Source organism: Pleurodeles waltl, chromosome 8 (genome assembly GCF_031143425.1).
Source record: "Pleurodeles waltl isolate 20211129_DDA chromosome 8, aPleWal1.hap1.20221129, whole genome shotgun sequence".
NCBI lineage: Eukaryota > Metazoa > Chordata > Amphibia > Caudata > Salamandridae > Pleurodeles > Pleurodeles waltl.
Genome location: NC_090447.1, coordinates 1518369466 through 1518391458, shown reverse-complemented (window position 1 = coordinate 1518391458; position 21993 = coordinate 1518369466). Strand labels below are relative to the sequence as shown.

Genomic DNA, 21993 nt, shown 5'->3' with positions numbered 1-21993 from the left:
CTGCCACTGAATAGTTTCCGTATTCCCAGAATGCTGTTGTAAGAGTTGCTCTCTCTTTGAGACTTCTAACCATTTTTATACCAGGGGATAGGTTTTTCATCACCTTCAGTGACTGCAGGCCAGTTTAATGGTGTGCACATTGCAAACATCTGGAATAGAGCCACAGCATGGCTGTTGTACAGTGTACAATGCTGGCTACATTTTGGATTGGTCCGAGTAATATTCAGCATCCAGGGCCCAGGTGTCAGAGATTTACACCTGCAGGTTACCTCTTGCCTTTAAAGTTTAGAATCCACAAAGGCTTCCAGTAACCCTCTTGTCCCAGTTTCCAAAAGTACACTCGCTCAACCAGTAAATTTGCATATACAAAAATCTTCATGCAGATCCCATGCGTTTTCTAACTTTTTTCCAATGGGGAAAACAAATTTTGCTTGTGGAGAAACGTCTACCCTTATACTTGCAGAGATTTGGGGGTATTTTCTGCCCATTGCACCCTGAAAGGGGATTTAATTCAGCCTGGAACTTGGAGTAAATCTCCATCTGGGTGGAAATGGGTAGTGTTTGTGAATACCCAGAAACACATTACTTTGTGTATTTGTGCAAAGTTTCATGGTATTCCTGTCCTGAAAAACTCTCTCCCCCGCTCCTGGGAGTGGATTTTCTCACAAAAAATCATTGTGTGTCTAAGGACCCAATTCATAAAGTCATTTGCGCTCGTATCACACTTTTACAAGCATTAACAGCAAGATGTATGACTGCTAAGCATTCACTAAAGGTACTCTAATACTTCTAACTCCCGCTAACCTTGCCTATTATCACCTCATATTAAAATATGATGCTGGAATGAATCTCATGCAACGATGGGGATGGACATTCAATTCCACACTGAGGAAATGCCAATGCAAAACACAGAAAAGTAACATCACTTTCCCAGGTTTGCAGATCCGAAAATCATTTTACCCCCTAATATGCAAATGACTGCAGGTGCACATTTATAATTGTTTTCTTGGTTTTATTTGGCTTTAAATCTATTAATTAGTGCAAACTCACCTTTTGTGAATATGAAAACACAGTTACATTAAAAAAAACGCACCTATTAGTAAATGTGAATTGAGCATTAAGGGGCAAATAGCTTTGAGAATCACCCCCTTCCTCCACCATAGATCATTAGTGATATGGAATGTTTAGGTACAAAATTGGAATACATTACCCTGCAAAACAGAACTATGCGTGTCACCACTTGAGAATCACAGAGGGGTTTCTCACAACAAAAGCTGGAAATTGAATTTTCACTTGCATTGGAAAGGGATGTTTAAGAACAAGGAAAAATAAACATATATGAAAAACCTCTGCTTAAGAGGTACACTAATTAGTCCTTTGGGGCGATCGTACAGTGAAGATTTTGTCTGCCTGGTGCATTTACAGGGACACCCATGGCACCTGCTTTCATTCAAGCGGTGTTTCTGTTCGGGGAGTGGTCTAATCAAAGGAGTTTTATCTTGGATCAGAAGAATGCATTTGAGGCACCCTGTTAAGATAAATACATTCACCGGAGCCCACAGAAACAAAGACCATTTAAAAGTTAAATTCCGCACAGATCTCCTAGATTGAAATGCTAATTCTGAATGTTCTTCCCGATAAATGTTGAAAGGTTAGACTTGCTAAAATTTCTGCCCACATAAGAAAAGGAAATGCTTTCTGAGGAAAGATATGCCACTGAGGCTTGGAAATGTTGCATGAAATATCAATTCACAAAGTATTCTTATCATGCGTCAGCAACTGATAATAAATAGTATAAAATAAATTGCTTTTACCGGTTCTGGATATTGCTGTTTATATTATTGCAGGGTGTATGATAGAAGATAAGACAGTGGGGAAAGATGGCTTCCTTGCAGTCTGCTAGCAGGAACGTAAACACAAGCATTTTCAATGCAACTGGTCTCGCATTTGCTCGAGTTAGAGCTATTAGCTGTGTAAACTCCTAACCGGACTTCTCTTGCCACACAAATAAAAAAAAAACGAAGCGCGATTGCGCTATGTAAAACCCAGCGCGATCGCACGGCGTTTTCTTTTCTTTTCATTTGTGAGGCAAGAAAAGTCCAGTTAGGAGTTTACAACGCTAATAGCTCTAACTCGAGCAAATGCGAGACCCGTTGCATTGAAAATGCTTGTTCTTGATGTGAACTAAATCAGACACGTTAACCTTGCACAGCACAGGTATTTTTAAACACAGATTAGTATGGCTCTAATTGTTGCATCTTGTGCTTTTTATAGCAGGGATAAAAATACTTCTCTATATTTAGCCCTGTAAAAGTTATAACAAAAGACGCCTAAAATGTGGTTTGAGTTTGTTTTCTTCAGCTCGTGCTGTATACATCAATTTTGTTCTGGAATGAGAAAAACATAATCCAGCTGACGCTGGAGATAAACTATAGCTGCAGCAGAGACAGTCGGGGACTTGTGTATCTAATGTAGACGTTGCTTTACCGCAGGGATTCCTCAGAGGCAAAGTAAGAGAGGAAAAATGTGTTGTTTGGGTTAATGAGCCCTTTATGGCACCGGCTGATCTCTGAAGGGAGCTGTGTCAGACGAGTAACCCCTCAGAGAACACAAACAGAGCAAGCACAAATCATCTCAAAGGACAAGCATTTGAACTGCAATAGGTTTCGTGTTCGCCCGAGTTTCAGCTATTAGCGTTTTCTTGCCACAAACTGAAAATAAAAAGTAAAACAGTTGACATAAGCAGTCGGTTCAAAGCGCTGCTGAGAGCTCACAGAGACAGACAAAAGGAACAAGCATTTGTTATGCAAGAACAGAAAATGTGCGAGGGAGAGTAATGAATGGAATAAACAAAGTCACACATCACTGCAGATGAAAAGTAAGTAATAGACCAGAGCCCTGTTAAAAGAAACAGACTGGGGCCACTGAAGCATCCAGCGCTCTGGTCAAATGCTACTAGCCTTTGAACAAAGTAATCCCTAAGCACATGCTACATAGGCACAAGTGGAAGGGTACAAGTACTAGGGCCATGCTCCAGGGGAGTGTACAACTGTGGAAAAGGTGGGACAAAGAGCATGGATTGACCACTAGCAAGCAAGGATTTTTTAAGGACACTGAAACAAACCAGTTAAAAAGCAGAGACCCTACAAAGAAGTATAGAAGTATATACTAAAGTATATACAAGAGGTCTCGAATGCTCGACCTAAAAAGGGGAGGGTAAAATGAAATCAACATTCTCCGTATGACACAAGGGGAAATGGGAATTTCTCAAAGAAGAAATATGCTTCTTTGGCCTCTGCTTCTCCACCAAAGGAGTCACCCCTGATCCGGCCAAAGTGTGCAACATTCAGTCATAGACCATGGACCCATGATTCCTTCATCATGTGTAACAGCAATGTCCTACTACTGATGACACGACTCCACACAGAGAGGGCCTGTCTGGTTCGTAAGTTACAATTGAAATGTGTGTTTGCAAAGTATGCCTCCTGCCATCACAATGTTGCATGTCCCACATATATGTTTGTGTTGTTCTACAAAATTCCTTACAGGTGACTGGCTATCCTAACCGTATTTGGTTGTTGACACCAGTGAGGTACCCAATGACGCCAGGGGAAGTCTGCTACAATGAGGCCCACAGGAGGACAAGGTATGTCGTGGAGTGGACGTTTGGGCTCCTGAAAGCAAGATTTAGGTGCTTGGACATTTTAGGAGGAGCCCTCCTCAACTCACCCAACAAGATATGCCAAATAATAGTTGCCTGCTGCATGCTTCACAATCTTGCCCTGAGACGTTAGATACCATTTATACCAGATGAAGAGGGAGGCAGCAGAACTTGTGGGTGGAAATGCAGATTTGCCAAGTGATGATGAGCCAGAGGAAGATGAAGCAGGAGACTCCAGGGCAGATCTCATCAATCAGTACTTCAACTGACTAAAAGGTATGTGATGTTTACTTAATGTTGTGATTTACTTTTGTAACCTGAAGCTGATGGGTAGCATGTCACCTCCTTTACTTCATCATCTGTGGGGTTGTAGGTAACTTAAATGACTATGAGTAAGTTGTGCTTGCAGACTGAAAATGTGTATTTTGTACAGGACAGAGTAGTCAACCGTATCATGTTTTGTTATAGCAGATGCAAAGTCACACTTGTAGACATGACGTCTCTGATTTGAGGAATGTTTTCTGCTATGTCCTATTCCTTACCTCTCTCAATCACAGATTTGCTGAGATCCAGTTTGGTTCAGCAACCTTAACAAGTGACAGACAGTGTCAGAAGCAGATGGGAATTCCAGGCAGACATGAGAAGTGGACATGGCTGAAACCAGGTACTAATAGTCATGAGTATGTGGAGTGTAACTAACATAGTTAGACTGTCAGGACACTGGGGTGATAATGTGTTTTCCCATCAAGTTCACCTGTAGGGTAAAGGAGGTGGTCAAATGGTGTCATTTGTGTCTCCATATGTGTCTGCCTGCCTCATGTGTAAATGTAGGACCCATCACAATGGTTTCAGTTGTATGTATTCTTACCTGAACCTAGCTGTCATCATGTTCCTACTTTGCAGACCAATGTGCATGTCACTGTGGACTGACAAGCCTACAGGTATGTGACCAATATAAGTGAGAGATTCCTGGACTGGGGACATCAGTACTAATCTCTGTCTGTACCATGGGATATGAAGATTTTGAAGTTATGGTATGGTGTGAGAAGGCTTTCCCAGGTGATACAATGGATCAATCAGTGTGTCTCCTGCCTTGTAGGAAGACTAACATGACTTTAACTTCTGTACCCTGTGGTTTAGAATTGTGTGACACCTTAGCAAACACCCTGATGTTACTCTCAGTTATGCTCTATGTGATGTTTGCATATCTACCAATAAATGTGTGTAGATGTAGTTTATAACTTTTATATAATCTGTCCATGTTACAATCCTAATGTAATGAATCTCCTGCTGATAGAGTCCATGTGTGAGGTCCATAACAAAGGGTGTACAATACAGAGGGACATAATCATATTACAGTTGGCATGCATAACATAGTTGATAAATGACAGATACACAGGACCTGTGTTTAGGTGTAATTTATTTTGGACAGTAAAACAATATGTGTGACTAGTAACTAAATGTAACACAGATTTAACAGTGAAGGGTTAAGTCATAGTGGCTGGAATCATGAGGGTAGCTGCTACACCATTAGGATACACAAGTCCAACTTCCTTGCAAAAAGGGAAAATGTAGATAGGTTACGGAACAGTCAAAAGGGTGTATCTGTGGCACACAAGGGGAACAAGTCAGGAGAGGTTCACTTCCTGGCAGTGGATTTGGTCTTGGAATCTGCTCCTGCTGGTTGTCTGGGTGGACGTCCACGTTTTCTTGGCAGTTCTTCAGCTACAGAGGGTGGGTGTCTGAGGCATGTCCTTCCCCTGGCATGGCCTCAATTCCACTAGCAGCCGCAGATGTTGAAGGGCAAGAAGAGTCATTACTAGTGGAAGAGGCCTGATGTGTTTCAGACCTACACAGGGTAGTGTTGATGTCCCTCAGCATCCCAGCAATTGAAGCCAGGATGGTATTTTGTGCCTGCCACTGCTGCATGACTTCCTTTGTCCCTCTGCAGCTTTTGGATTTCCCAAACATGGTGATTACTTGGCCCATCACGCCTTGGGAATTTTGGTAGGTTCCCAAGATTCAGGAGATGCTTTCCTGGTCAGTATTGTCCCTTTGATACCCCATCCTATGGCCCACATCATTCCTCCCATACACCCTTCTCCCACATCCCTGTGTCCCTGGCACAGTGTGCCCACTCCCAATGGTGGCAGGACCATCATTGTCAAGGGTGATGAGAGGAGACTCAGGTACCTGTACGGTGGGGCACACAATGGATGGAACTGTCCTTGAAATATAGGACGGGGGGTTGCCTGTATTGTAGATGCAATAGGGGGGAGGAGTGGATGTGGGCAGGGTGAGGCTGACAGTTGTTGACTGACCAGGTGTCCCTGATGGGCCAGGTTCATTGTCAGTATCCAGAAATCCAGGGGTGTTGTCCTCACTGGAGCCTTCATCCAAAGGGGTAGTGACAGTCTCTGGTACACTGCCCATGGTGACACTGGCAAGGTTGTCTGTGGGAGAAGTGGAACACAGAGTTCAGGTTACATTGGGTGTATTGTTTCAGTTGTATGAGATGCAGACAGTGCCTTAATATGATCCCCAGAAATGACATTGACAGCTGTTGCACAGAATAACTTAGTAAAACATAAAACTCTGTGACTTCAATTCCATACTCCATGTTTAGAGTTGTTAGACTATGTTGGTAGTGATTGTACTGCTGATGCCATCTGATGTTGTCTGATTATTGACATGGCAGTTTACCTCTGTTACCTAGTGAACTGTCTGGCATGATAGACAGCACAAGTAAGAGCTGTACAATGCACATTAGTGTCATTGTAGGGACACAGTATGTGAGTAAGCAATGTATATTGACCTGTATCTGGATGTACTGCATGTGCATCCACTCACCCATCTGACTTTCCACCCCAGGTGAGTACATGTCTAGCTTAGGAATGTTTAATCTGAGGCCATTATGAATTGGCACTGAGCTATAGATGTGTTTTGCTTGGGATGATTGTGTGAGTGAGCCATTGCATTGCTGTCACTGCCATATACTGTTTCACACTAGACCATTCAAGATGGTTTAGATAGGAAATTAGTTTAACATGCATGACATCTCATATTTGGTGCACTCTGTAGGTTTTCACAATGATGGGGAATTGCATTCTGGGAGTTGTATGGCTATAATTAGCCACGTGAGTTTAGTGGGCATGTGGCATGCCAGAGAGGGGTATTAGATGATTTGGACAGAGAGGTGCTGTGGATGTTGTGTTAATTGGGGTGGGATAAGTTGTTTAGGGAGCATGCAGTACCTGACAATTGAGTGACATGATTGTTGTGATGACTTACCCGACTCCACTCCCCCAGGTATTTTTGTCAGGCCCTCAGGATGCAGCATGTCCAAGACCTTCTCCTCCCCAGATGTAAAAGTAAAGGGAGGAGGTGGTAGCCCATCGCGAGTTTTGAGTACCGCCAGCTGGTGCATGGATGCCAGGGACCGTACCTTCCCCCTGAGGTCATTCCACTTCTTCCAGATGTCCTCCCTTGTGCGTGGGTAACTGCCTACAGCATTCACCCTGTCCACTATCCTTTTCCACAGCTCAATTTTCCTGGCTATTGATGTTTGCTAGACCTGTGCTCCAAACAGGTGTGGCTCTACCCTGACAATTTCGTACACCATGACCCTCAACTCCTCAACCGTGAAACGTGTGTGTTCTTGTGGGGTCATGGTAGTGGTGGTGAAGACGGTGTGGTTGTGTTCAAAGTGAAAGCTGCAGAAAAAATGTAAAAGGTGAGGTGTGGGTGCTGTGATGTGAGTGAGTGACAGTTTGTAGGTTATGTGCAGTAGTAAAATGTGTGTTGAGTATTTTGTGCAGGTGTGTGATGTGTGTGCAGTGAAATGTTAATGGGTGCCCATTCTTACTTTTTGTATCTGTGTAATATGTAGGTTATCTGTGGCTGTGTGTGGCGTTCTGGTTGCAAATGATTGTGGGTTGTCTCGGGGTGTGTTATATAGTGCAGTGTGTAGATCTGTTGGGTGTGTGGATGTGTGTCAGGTGTGGGGTATTCAAACTATCCAATGTGGTGCTGTGTTCAGTGTGATGTGAGTAGAGACTGCCGAGGTTGGTACCACCAATGGTTTTCTGCCATGGAAGAACAGCTGTTGTGATTTGTGGATCGTAATCTGATGGGAGGATTTTTGTTGGGCTGGCGGTGCTGGTGGTAGAACCACATCCTTTCCATCCTCCAGTGTCCCAGCGGTTTCGGAGATTTGTGCTATTTTCTGGTGGAGTTCACAGTATAATTCTTAATAAGGCGGTTAGATTGCCACCAACATGGCAGCCTTTTGACGTCTGCCATCGCAGCGCTCTTGCCAAAAGAGCATTAAACTTGTAATGAGGCCCCTTGTGTTGAATGTTTGATTTCATGTGCCTCCAGGTGCTCGTGGTTCAGAAATGAACTGCTCAGGTATTGAAACAGAAGCATTTTCAATCTTTTGGGCCATTTAGGAAGTTAAAAAATGTGATTTGGAGAACTAATTTTAAGATTTGCACTGGTCATAAGACCTTAAAAGAGGTTTTTATGAAAGGGGGTCTTGGTTCCATTTCATAAAGAATAAGGAGGTGGGTGATTGCTCTGCAGGAATTCAGCTGCTTTGAAGTATAATATATTTCAGGTGGCAGGAACATATCTGCAGGCTCTTTCTGGTTTAGGTAATAGTTCTAGCGGTGATGAGATGCAAGGGGTTTGTTGGGATGAAGACACTGGTATGTGTGAAGTTACTTTGGGAGTTGTTACTGATGTTTTGTGGAAAGAAGAGTTGGCAAAATATCCAGTTCTCATGCAAGTGATAAGAGCTTCACTTCAGCTGCTGTTTGGGGGATTTCAATCCCCAGGAACCATCTTGGCTGGGAGGGGGCAAAGGAGAAGGACCCCGCCCACCACAAAAGCAGTGCTATGTGGTGCAGGACTTTCTGCCACTGTGTGAGTCACTTCAGCTGCCTGTTGGAGGACTTCAATCCCCAGGAACCATCCCAGCTATAAGGGGGCTGAGGAAAAGGGCTCCATTCACCTCAAACTCACGCTATATTGTCTAGGACAGCCTCCCTCTGCACAGGTTGTGCCCTGGCTTTGGAGGGTCAGTCTTCACCCATCATCACCCAGAAGAGGCTGGGCTAGGCCACCTTATTTCTTTTTTTCCCCTAAGTAGTTGAGTATCTGCTTGTTTTGTCTTCTGTGGGCACAAGAAAGGCCATGGATGGCCTATTGGTCCCTTTTGGGCCAAATATAGCTTTTAAGCATGCTGCTTAGAATTCAAAGTCAAAGTCAAAAATTCCTTTTATTTGGCATAAGCCTTAAAAGTATAAAAACAATAAAATTTACAATTACATATTACATTAACACATAGAGTTCTTAGATCTTTCTAATTCTTATTAACCAACTCTAATTGCATAATTCATTTGATTAAAAATCAAGTTCTTACAGTTCCTAAAAGTGCAGTGTGCCAACTTAAAATATCCCACATACAGTTCTAATTAGACTCTGGTCCTTGCGATCTCCTAAGTGCAGTTTCCCATTTTGGAATGCTCCACGTTTTATTTCTTGCCTTGTTATGTGTAGCGAGGTTATCTAGAATACCATCAACCAATTTCATTTTAGATTAAACAAGCTCTTCTTTTCTTTTACTTTTCCTCCATAATTCAAGTTCTTATAGGATCATAAAGTACAACATGCCAGCCAATTTTACCCCTATACAGCTCTAAAAGAGCTCCATCCTTACTTTATCATAAAGTGCTGTTTTTCAATTAAAAAGTGCTCTCCATATTATTTCTTACCTTCTCCTAGCGTAGAAAATTTCCTAAAATCATCAACCAATATAATAGTAATCAATTATAACATTTAAAACTCTACATTCCACATTATACCCTACCTTCTATCAACCCCTATAAATCTGAATATTTCCCTTCTTAAGTCATCTAAAAATAGGTCCAGTGCACAAGTTACATTTAAAAATCTCATATCAATAAGTAGCCTAAGCGCTTGGTCCCGATTAGTAATATTATATTCCTTAAAAATCGGTTTAAAAAACTTCTTGCGCACTCCTAATAACCATTGACAATCCACAAGTAAATGTTGCATAGTATATTTCTGTTGTAAGCCACATGTACACAGACCCTGGCTATCCTTAAGAAATGATTTTGCTTTGGGATCCATATATCCAAGGTTCAGCCCAATTTGGAACTGTAACACTAAATTTCTTAATCTTGAATTAGGAAGAGCCTCTATACACGGAAAGTTTTCCGGATTCCTCCATCCAGCTATCATAGCATGGGTTGATAATTTACTTTCAAAATACTTCAGGTCTGATTCTCTTGCTCTTTCCTTCACAATTATTCTTAAATTATACTTCGAGATTTGCGCACCACACCATTGGTTATCAGGTAAACCTAGGAGGACACAGATCTTTCTTAACCGTCCTCTCACTTGCGATGCCCAATGTAACTCACTTATTATAATTTCTTTCTTACACAATCTCGCTATCTTACAGAACCCTTCATCTGTTATGCTTAACCAAAACTTCAGTGCGGCTCGTAGGCCCAAATAAGTCCACGCCGTCATTTGACATTCAGCTCTTATAGCTTGTAACATACTCGAGGGGGGCAATTAAAGCATGGGCTTTACGCAAATGCTTTCTTCTATTTCCCAATTTAGCTTCCCTGAGAAAGTTAAAACTTCCACCCCATATTTGAATTGGGGGCGAACCATAGCATTAAAAGCAGAGATAACCGGATGAAGAGAAGGACCTCCGTACTTACTATTGAATTGTTTTAATCCCCAGACTGAAGATAAGGCTTTATTTTTTAAAGTTTCAGTATGTACTTTCCATCTTAAGTGTGAATCGAACCATATGCCCAAATATTTATACTCTTTTACCTTCTCTATTTTTCCCCCCCAGGGTGTAATTAAATAGACTTTTCTCTTTCCCTATAGACATTATATTTGTTTTCTCCATATTTACTATCAATTGTTTCCTTTGACAATAGGTATAAAACATCTCTAGCTTCCTTTATAGCCCTAACTCATATCCATTATCACTAAATCATCAGCGTATAGAAGGCAGGAAACATGCACACCATCCATTTTTGGGCTTAGCCCATTAACCTTCTGTAACAACCCTGGCAAATCTGACAAGAATAATGAGAATAAAATTGGGGCTAACACACAACCTGACGGAGACCATTCATTATAGGGATCCTTTTTGAAAGTGAGCCACTCATATCTAAAATCACTTGGGCCCAGTTTTGTGAATGCATGCCCTGGAGAAGACATAGGCGGTCATTCTGACCCTGGCGGTCAAAGACCGCCAGGGCGGAGGACCGCGGGAGCACCGCCGACAGGCCGGCGGTGCTCCAATGGGGATTCCGACCGCGGCGGTAAAGCCGCGGTCGGACCGGCACCACTGGCGGGCTCCCGCCAGTGTACCACCGCCCCATTGAATCCTCCAAGGCGGCGCAGCTTGCTGCGCCGCCGAGGGGATTCCGACCCCCCCCTACCGCCATCCAGATCCCGGCGGTCCGACCGCCGGGATCCGGATGGCGGTAGGGGGGGTCGCGGGGCCCCTGGGGGCCCCTGCAGTGCCCATGCCACTGGCATGGGCATTGCAGGGGCCCCCGTAAGAGGGCCCCTACATGTATTTCACTGTCTGCTGCGCAGACAGTGAAATACGCGACGGGTGCAACTGCACCCGTCGCACAGCTTCCACTCCGCCGGCTCGATTCCGAGCCGGCTTCATCGTGGAAGCCTCTTTCCCGCTGGGCTGGCGGGCGGTCTGAAGGCGACCGCCCGCCAGCCCAGCGGGAAAGTCAGAATTACCGCCGCGGTCTTTCGACCGCGGAACGGTAACCTGACGGCGGGACTTTGGCGGGCGGCCTCCGCCGCCCGCCAAGGTCAGAATGAGGGCCATAGTATATCCAAATCAATTCCTAGCTGTTTTAACATATCCCATAGCAATTTCCTGTCTACCAAATCAAATACGGCACGAAAATCGACAAAACAGCAAAATAGGCTTCCTCGCAATTCAACTGATTTTTTTGCTAAAGCCCACAGACTAAAGCAGTGGTCAATTGTTGAATGCCCTTCCTTGAAACCACCTTGCTCTGTTGGTATCAAATCTTTATCATCTGCCCATTCTTTGATTAACCCCAGCAATAATTTTGTGAAAACCTATTCCCCTATGTCTAATAAACATATCAGCCGATAGTTTTTTGGTTGAGTTGGGTCCTCCTTTTTGTAAATCGGCCTTATCATGGCACCCTTCCAACTCTCTGGAAAACGGCCATAATCAAGAATTTTACAAAACGTAACATAGAAGAATTTAGTACACCAATTGATATTCTTTTTTATTATTATTGCTGGGAGGTTGTCTGGGCCTGCTGCTTTAGTTAATTTCAAGGCTGCAATTGTATCTTTTATTTTCTGTGGGACAAATGCTAATCTTATCTTCTCACCAAGCTTCCTAGCAATACCATAGCCCTCTTCATCCTCGGTACCTTTATATACCGATGACAGATATTTATACCAATCTTCTTCTCCGACCAAGCACCGCATTGCTCCTACCCTTTTCCCCTCTCTTACCAACTGCCAAAAATCCCTAATATCCCGCGTTTTTATCACCTCCATCATTGCGTCCCAGTTTTTATTAATGTATTCTCGTTTCCTCTGTCTTATCAGCATTTTATAATCCTGTTTTGCTTGTCGAAGCTTCTCTTCTTTAACAAAAGAGGGTCATTTCTGATAATCCCTTAGTAATCTTCGCATCATTTGCTTTCTACACTTACATTCCTGATTAAACCATACTTGACTATTATTCGTCATATATGGTTCTCCCTTCCTCTTTCCCTCTCGAGATATTTTTTATTTGCTTTTAAGGCAATTGACTATTAACACAATACCCTTATTATAACCTTTGAATATGTCATTTGGGTCTTCTTCCATATTAAGGATAGAATAGTTTACAAACAAAATATTAAGTGCTTCTAGACTGCTATCTGTTAGACGGGTCGTTACCCTACGGGGATACTCAACCAACGCTATCAGTGCCTTTTCTCTTTCTTTTTGAATTTTATCGGCTGAGCGTATTGTTATTTGGAGCGGCCAATGATCACAGCCCTCTATATGCCCAACCTAAAAATTCTGCACTTCTCCAAAGAACCAGGTGTTTACAAAAGCATAATCAATAGGGCATTCCTGATTACCTGTTCGAAAGGTCTTTTTGGCCGGACAATCGTTCTTCATACGCCCATTTAGGCAAAACATGCCCAAGGATCCTAATGTTCTTGCTAAGGACAAATCACGAGCGCCGCATTCTACGTTTGGAAAGATACTTCTAGGGATTTGTGCTGCTGCCAATAGCTCCTTATATAAATTGTCACTGCCATTAGGATCAAGTTTATGATTAAAATCTCCCAACATTAAAATCAGACAGTCAGCGTTACCAGTGCCTAATAGTTCCAGATCTTCCTCGCTGTGTATTATAATCAAACACATTCCCCGGTTGTATATAAACGTTAATAATCAGAAGCTGTTTAGCACCACCTATTACATTGTTGAGGTCTACCTGGCTTGCCAATAGCCAACGACATTTAGTTTTTATTTCTGTGAACTTATCCGCTGTTCTGGTAGAGGCTAGGGTTATTAGTCCCTCTGATGCTCGTCCTGACCCTTGCCGGATAGCTCCCCTAAACAGCCCCATGAAACCATCCACTGGTTCCGGATCATCGCACAGCCAGGTTTCTTGGAAACACATTAAATCGTACTCTTCAAGCTCTCCTTTAAACCGCTTTTGTTTTAAATGTTTGTTATAACCTCCCAGATTCCGAGATAAAACCAAATGGCTGTGCGCGGGGCTTAATTCCTAATCCACATCACTCAACTCACCACTACTATACTCATCACAGGGATTTACAAAGAGTTCAAAACAATTCCTCCATTGTGGGTCGTTACATTCTGAGGCTACAGTCACACTTAGACTACCATTGTTTCCATCCACACGCCTACTGCAATTTTTATTATATGACAGATTACATTGGACTTGATTTGGGAGCATACCTGCATGGCACCTAAGGGCGCGCCTATCGTGTATCACGTCCTTTATCACATTTCCCTGCACTACTCTTATACCTTCTTTCATCAGCTCCGCCTCTGCTTGTTTTGTCTTCTGTGGGCACAAGAAAGGCCATGGATGGCCTATTGGTCCCTTTTGGGCCAAATATAGCTTTTAAGCATGCTGCTTAGAATTGAACATTGGAAAAGACTGATGGGATAATTGAGGAGGTTGAGTCTTTAATTAACTCAAATGGGCAGAGCAGTGATCAACAGTTCACCCTAAAAATCTGATGCAACTGTTTGAAATGGAAAATGTAGCGGGCTAGCATAGTTCATGCCAGAATATTTCCACTCTGAGTTGTGGGCAAGTTTCTATTCCACAGCCCTCAGGTAGTCAGTTGAACGAGGCCCCACACATGTCTTCCTAACTATAAAATGCAGCAATACATTTTCTCCTGTGGCTAGTCCTGAAGAGGAGAGTAATTTACCATCTGTGGATAAGATGCTACATAGCCACCTGTGGGATGGAAGGTGAAGTTGAAGAGTTGCTGAGGGTTATAGATGAGTTAAAATCAGAGACGGTGGATTAAAAAAGCAGGTGCTGAATCATAGCACCGGTTTAGCCATTTATGCGCGCACTCAACCTGAAAAATGGCTGCAACTTTTGAGAGATCATTATAATGGGCTTGCTGTTTTCCATGGTGTGACTCAGGATTGGTTCACCTGGCCTATACCATTGAGGCGTTCTGATTTTAGGGGCAGGCTCTTCCAAAGGGTAATGATCCGAGCATGGAGGGGTGGGGGAGGGGATTGACAAGTCAAGCTGTTGATCAGAGCAATATCCAATCCATGTCAGACCCAATGACAGAACAGTAAAGATGTCCAATTTCATAATACAATCATGACATAATAATATAATGGATAAGACATTTAAGATAGTGTCTCTCGTTACTAGAGAGAACATAAAGTATTTGGAAAGATGTTCTTCTTGCCTGGAACCATTTGAGTACATTAAACTGACTTTATCTAAAAAAATGATAGGGGAGAGTGTAATAGCACTAGATCAGTGCATCCTACAGAAATGGGCCATCAATTCGGTTTAGATTAAATTGGCCCTCTTTGTTGCAAGCCAAAGGGACACTGACCTACTCTGAAATAAGTAATAATATGTCAAAACTCATAGCGACAGATGGACTTACTGTGATGACACTTCGCACAACGGAAGTCCATTTGCTGTGTCTCTGTGAGGGGTGCATGATACAGCTATTATAACCCAAATTCCTGTTAATAATGACCTTGTGGCAAGAGACGACTATGTACTCCCCAGTGTCCAAGGGGTCTCTATATCAAGTCTGGGCCTAATTATAAAACCCTTCCCAAATACTTTCTACTCCTGTGTCTGGAGTTCTGTTTAAAATATGGGCAATTGAGAATTCCAGCTTGGAATATTGTTAGCCTATGGACTAAACTGTTAGATCCAAATTGGGTGGAGTTTGTAGAGAACTGTCATATCTGTATTTTTCAAGAGACCTGGCATGTGGAATCAATTTTTAGTTCCGAGTTTTTAAACTTCAGTGTGGAAGATGAACCACACAATCTAAAACGCTTTGGAAGGGGTCTTACAATATGGGTTAAATTATCTCTAGGCCTGAAATTAAAAAAGCTGAGTGTTGCATCATTGGATGTAATGGGTCTACTAATTACATTTCACTGCATGTAGATTTAAGATGATACATGTTTGCAACCGTAGTGCACCCAACTATAAGGAATCCCCCACCCTGACTTCTTTAAATTAGATTCTAGATAAAGATCTACAGTTTAGGGATACTCTGCTTGCTGGAGATTCTAACGTTACTTATGATCTCCTGGCAGAGGTTAATACACTGACTGAGCAGGAAGATGAGGTTGGATGAATTCCAACTTTAGATTCCCAAGGGAGAGCACCCAATGATGAAGCATGACAGCCATTTGGGTGTGTGACGGCTCTTGCTCCCGAGCAATAAGATCTTTTGATCTGGTGCCTCAGGTTACCTCGGACCTATTTTCTTTTCCTACTTAGGAACTATATGCTCCTTCTACTTACATGGCCTAATTGTGGTGAATGTATGCTAGACCTTGATTCGCACTCTTGCATTTTGGACCCTTTACTTCCAACAAAATTGCACTAGAATAGTTCATGCAGCCGTGCAAAGCCTTACTTTACTATGTTATTTTTGTAACTAGGTCTTTCAAAATACTAATAAAAATACTGAGGGAAGAAAGGGAGGTTAAAAAAACTCCTTCAGACTCTGAGGAAGAATCTATTCAAATACGAAACCCAGGGCAGTTTCATATCAGATGTTACATCAATGTGTTTAGGTGGGAGAGAGTGTAAGACAATGTTGTAAGACCAGGAATATTGCGTTAGGTTATTTGATTTCCATTGAAACAGGCTCCTTTCTAACACTCAAGATATTGTTAAATCTTTGGCACTAATGTCCTTCTTTAGTTGAATGACATATTGGCGGGTGTACCCCTGTACTGTTTTTGAAGTTTGTGTACTTGAGCATACCATGACCTCTTCTAGTTGGCAAAAGCCACCTTATAGTGACACCTGGGTCAGAGTAATGGTGGTCCAGTGGCACACGCAAAAAATTATTTGCCACAAATAGAGGCTTAAATAAGGCATCATTGTTATTGTAGGTCAACAATTCTGAAAAGGGACGGGTTTAGCTGCAGTCAGATACGTTCCCCCTAAAATGATAGCTCAATACAAATTATAGTTTATGTAGATCATGCTTTTTGCTAGCTAGGTCTACAGTTTGGCATCAACGCTCTTTAAATGAACGGATGAAATTGAATTTGGAGAATATTCAAGTACATTCGAGCAAAATAAGAGTTCTGCAATTTGAACAAAAACCCTGGTATTGTTAGTATTTGAGCAAACAGCTGCTAGACCTTATACTCACCTGGGTCGAACGTAGACAGAGGGAAAGGTATAGCCAGGGCCACTTGAATTTTGTGAGAGGAGAGGAACAAATTATGCAGTAGAGTTGGTTGAAGGATACAGCAAGAAAAGGCAAATTGTGCGGCGTATTGCTGCAAATTTTGTGATACTATTCCTTCATTATTTAGATATTTTTACAAATGTTTAATCTCATTAGTACTAGTTTAAAACCCAATCAATGAGGAACTGAAGATGACCAGTCAACCATAGCAAAGAGCCTTTGCACAGCGCGGCAACTAGTGTTGCTGCATATTTAGGAACGTTTGATCCTTTAAGCTAGAAACATTGTTTTGTTAAAATTTGCTTATTGTGTAGCATATGATTGTGGCAAATGCATAACTATACGAGAAACCCCACAACTCCATAATCGCATTATTCCTGGGGCCCTGGTTATACGACACATGAATTATCTGAAATTTAAAGTAAGTTATCTAACGTTTGCCATGTCATGCTTTGGAGATCTCATATGATATTTAACAAATCCACATGTATTTTAGCACTAAACGATGGGGCTCATATGTATAGGGATAGTTTAGCCAATAAATTCACCGTAAAGCAGCTATCAGCCCACTTTATAGCATGAGTACACACCTTATCTTGTCTTGGGGTGACAATGGATTGGTGCTTTGATGCTGAATATATGTTTTGGGGAGATGATGGATTGCCACTTCCAGTGCTGAATATATGTTGTTTATGGAGTTGAAAAAAAGAGTAACACGCATTTGCAATGCAATGGGTCTTTCATTTGTTTGACTTAGCGCTATTGGCATTGTAAGTTCCTAACAGGACTTTTCTTGCCACAAAAATTGAAATGAAAATTAAAACAGTTGACATACGCGAGCTGATTCAAAGCGCCATGAGCATGAGCATGAGCCCGAAGGAGAGACACAAAAAAAAAAAGTTTACTCACAGTCAAATGTATCGGCAATTGTGCAATTAGCTATGTAACAGGGGTAGTCTACAAGGTGGTAACAAAACCACCCCAAGGAGGGACATATGTAAAGCATTTACAAATGATGACAATGGATTTTTGAAAGGTAAGCCCACAAACGAGTGAAAGTGATGGGCATGCGGTGGGTGTGGTTAAAAGCCCTCAATACTTACAACAGGTCAAAGCGCTTGCGCACTCGACCTAAAAATGGGTCCTTTCAAGTTAAGGGGGATAACATTAATACAAAAAATATTTAGTTGCACATTCTCATCAAAAAATGTATATTAAAAAAATGTAAGAGGTGGTTTCTCCAATTCCATTTGGTTTGAGCTTGTTTGAAAGTAATTATAATTATTTGAAAAAGTACCTAGTATAATTGCCTGTGTTGCAGGCTGTGGGAACCTAAGAACGAAGATATCTCATATTTGTTATGTGTCTGTCAGGGACTCAGATGCGAAGAAAACCGCCTTCTTAGACCATCTTCTTATATTGCACTAAGGAAGTGCACAGACTCAAGTATTGCACTGATATCTGGCTTTGTCAGTAGACAGCACTCAATAATGTGGCCGTGGAATGTGAATACTGTCAACTGAAAATGTGCATCTCACCATCAGTCAAGATTCTCAAAAATGGGGATTTGCATAATAATACCCTTAATTCCCCAGTTCTTTTGGCAGAACAAATCGAGGGAAGGGCTAAAACATATTTCTCGTCTAGGACCTAGAACAAATAAGTGCAGAATAAATTCAGTAGCAGCAGAAATTGCTTCTACTTATCACATATATACCAGTATTTCAGAACAGGGAAGTGGGAGATTTAGAAAAAATCGAGGGAATGTATTTTCTCTAGTGACTTCTATTGGAAAGACATTTTTAGGTGGGAGACCAGCTAAAACAAAGACATTTTTGGGTCAAACATCAGGAGTCTCAGGTCTAGATCGGGACTGTTGGCATGCATGGCAGGTGTATGGCTGGGAAGGGCATGGCGCATGGTTAATCCAGGCTGCAGATGGATAGGAAGTGGTGCAGATGCTCGCCTTTCTATCCATACAATGTTATGTCATTAATCTCATAGGGTCCGGGGAAGGTTGGAATAATTTAAGGCAAATGAATGTGGATTCTTCCAAGAGTGGCTTGCCATCATTTTAGAAGAGGTAAGTGAGAGATTAAAAAATATATAATTGGGAGAATGTATTCCCCCCACTGACTTTTATTGAAGCAAAGTCAATTTCAGGTGAGGAACAGCCACAATTAAGCCATCTTTGGCTTTAAAAATCGTGAATCTCCTGCCTGAACAGGGTCTGACTGGACCACCCAATGGCAGCGGCCACAGGGAACTGAAGCTGCGGCAGAGATGCCACACTGCAGGGCAGGCTCTTTGGTGAGGCACTAATCAGAGGTCAGGCGCAGGAGAGAGACACTCCAGGCTGGGGCTGTCTCGGGGCGAGAGGCGCCCATTACAGCACAGACATAAGGATGTCACATTAAAGCCCTGATGGGCAGCAGTACTGCGCATGCGTCTTAGCATTACCTGCGCGCTGATTGGTCGACAGAGGTAGCCAGCTGACCAGTCAGCGGCCAGAACCTCACAGCCCTAGGTTTGGTGAAGAGAAGAGCGCGCGGGGTCCTTTATTGTGGGACAGCATCTATCGAGCCTGAGTTCGCAGGAGGTGAGTGGTCGGGGGGACTTTGACCTGTTTTATTAGCTGCATTGCAGCATTGAAATCCTCTTTTTTTATGCAGTTTGGCAAGATTTCTGTAATAAGAGCCACATATGCTCAATGAAAATCACCCTGAGTGAAAATGTTATTACTGCTGTAACCGTGGCCACATCAGACACGATTACAATACTGGCCACCCTGTACAAACAGTGATCACCTCACTGCATCAAGCATTGCTGTCAGCAGTGATGTAAAACAGGCTTTTACAGTTTTAAATGCTTCTGTATGGGTAATGTGCAGCAGCCATAGCTGCAATGCTCCTGACTCCTCCTCCAGTGTTCTTCAGCGGTTTCCTAAATTGCAGATTCAATGTCCTGAGCAAAGTTTTCCCCAACATGAAGAGACCAAGGCTCCTATACAGTATCTTGGCATCCTTACCTGACAGGAGTGAAATGCCACAGACTGTTTCTACCCTGTTGACAATAAGAATGTACTCAAAATGTCTTTATTAAATTCTCGTCACAGGTTCGAAGGGATTACTTAGTTAATCTAAGTTCACATTAGGTTCCAGTAACACCCAGGTAATCAGAGATGTGGGTGCCCAGCTGTTGAAGCACCCTGAGAACTGAGATGCAGACTTGTCCCCCTGCAGGTATGGTATGTGTAATTTTACAACCTCCTGACAGGGGTATGTTGTGAATGGAGAAAAGGCATGCACAGGCAGTGCTGGGGTAAGCTCTCTCCACATAATGGCCAGTCCTCACAGAAAAAGGACTGTTGCACTAGTCCCACACCTGCTTACTAAATGTGAGTCCAGAACAAGGAACCTAATAAATATAAAATTGTCAAGCGTTCAGTACTCAGACGGCGCACATTAAGCATAAAAAGTGCTAATCTTGTTATGTGTGTGGACAAAAGATTTACTCTATCAAATTCACATGGTACAAAAGTGAATATAACAAACTGAGATCACTATTACATTAACAATATCATGACTTGTGCTATTTCACCACAAAACTGGATGTTTTGAGCCTATGTTTCAAAGTACTGAATGCAAATTGTTCCAGAATTTCTTAAAATTTCTCTCTTACAAATCTGACTCATTGCCTGCCTACCCATTATGTGCCTATTGCAGGATTTTGCAACTTTGTAAAAGTAACATTTGTTGTGGTTTTCTTTCTGCAGCATACCATTGAGAAAATGTAATCACACATGAAGGAGAAGCACGTGTGTATTCTGTATGAAAGAAGAAATCTAATGAAAGTCCACTCTTGATCATATTAAAAAATGCAAACTGACAAAAGACGTCTTTTCTGCACGGAGTGTGACAGGGGCTTTACTACAGAGGCTCATCTTCAGTACCACCTAGACATCCACGGAGGGCTGAAACCATTTTCATGCACAGAGTGCGAGTAGAGCTTTACTCAGCATTCACATTTTCTGCGTCACCTTAGAATCCACACAGGAGTAAAGCCCTTTCTTTGCACTGAGTGTGGCAAAAGCTTTGCTCAACATTTTGATCTAAAACGTCACCTTAGAACTCACACAGGAGCGAAGCCCTTCCCATGTACTGAGTGTGGCAGGGGCTTTACCAGAAACGCACATCTCCAGTATCATCTAAGACACCACACAGAGCCGAAGCCTTTTCCCTGCAGTGAATGTGAGAAGAGTTTTCCTCAACATAGTGATCTACAGCGTCACGTAAGAATCCACACAGGGGAGAAGCCATTTTCTTGTACTGAGTGCAAAAAGATGTTTATTCAAAATAGTGATCTTCACCGTCATCTCAGAATTCACACAGGAGTAAAACCCTATCACTGCACTGAGTGTGAGAAGACTTTTTCACTAAATTCAAGTCCTAAGTGTCACCTTAAAATCCACACGGGAGTGAAGCCCTTCACCTGCACTGAGTGTGGAAAAAGCTTTATTCACAGATCAAATCTTCTTCGTCATCTGAGAATCCATACGTCGTGAATCCTCTTCCCGTGCACTTAGTGTGGAAGATATTTACATTTTTAGGATTTCCATAGAATAGGTATGGCAATAGCGTTACAGAAAACTGTAATATTTGTGTCACCTGAGAATTAATGCAGAGGTAAAGCCCTTGACTGCAATGAATTTAAAGCAAGCTTCTTTAACCATTGTATTTCCAACACAACCCGAGGAAAACAATATTTCTCATACTGTAAGCGAGGAGAGATTTACTCCAATTAAACATCTAAAGCATCTGTTTCATTACTCAGTATGTTGAATTTCCACTTGTTCGTCCTACATAGCTGTTGGTTGGGGTATTCACATGCTAACGCGTCCGTCTATGTCAATTTATACACATCAGGACTCGTTTTAGGTCGATGAACCTTTGGACTCAGTGGTGAGTCTCCGTAAGACGAGATTACCAAACATCAAAATATATTTCACAATAACCATTAATGAATCTTCGGCGCATTCATTGGTTCTCAGACTCAAATAACCACACCTTGAAGGAAGATTTGTGAATTTATTCCCTATTGATTACAATCTAATAATAAATGTATTAGTCTCAAACCAAGAAGCATTAGAGCATAATCACAAAGTGGCAACTACGATGAACTTTTAACAATGCGATGATCAGAATCATAGGATAGATACGTCAGTAGAGAATAGACCATAGTGCATGATAAACCATAGAGTATCAGTTCAGCATAGCTACATGTCAGTCACGTCAGACC

The 21993-nt window shown here is 42.2% G+C and overlaps 1 protein-coding gene across 1 annotated transcript; it reads left to right on the top strand.

Moving 5' to 3' along the window:
- Positions 1-3810: 3810 nt before the first annotated feature.
- On the top strand, positions 3811-21501 carry LOC138249616 (gastrula zinc finger protein XlCGF8.2DB-like). Its single transcript, XM_069203564.1, has 4 exons — positions 3811-3917; positions 4219-4325; positions 5613-5668; positions 20702-21501. The coding sequence occupies exons 1-4, from the start codon at positions 3811-3813 to the stop codon at positions 21257-21259; spliced, it is 828 nt and encodes a 275-aa protein (XP_069059665.1). The 3' UTR covers positions 21260-21501.
- Positions 21502-21993: the final 492 nt, after the last annotated feature.

Bases quoted from the DNA above. Each gene is read 5' to 3' on its own strand.
- LOC138249616 (XM_069203564.1), top strand. From the start codon at position 3,811: ATGAAGAGGGAGGCAGCAGAACTTGTGGGTGGAAATGCAGATTTGCCA. The intron at 3,918-4,218 runs GTACTTCAACTG...TCTCAATCACAG, and splicing joins AGGGCAGATCTCATCAATCA to ATTTGCTGAGATCCAGTTTG. The intron at 4,326-5,612 runs GTACTAATAGTC...GTCCCTCTGCAG, and splicing joins GTGGACATGGCTGAAACCAG to CTTTTGGATTTCCCAAACAT.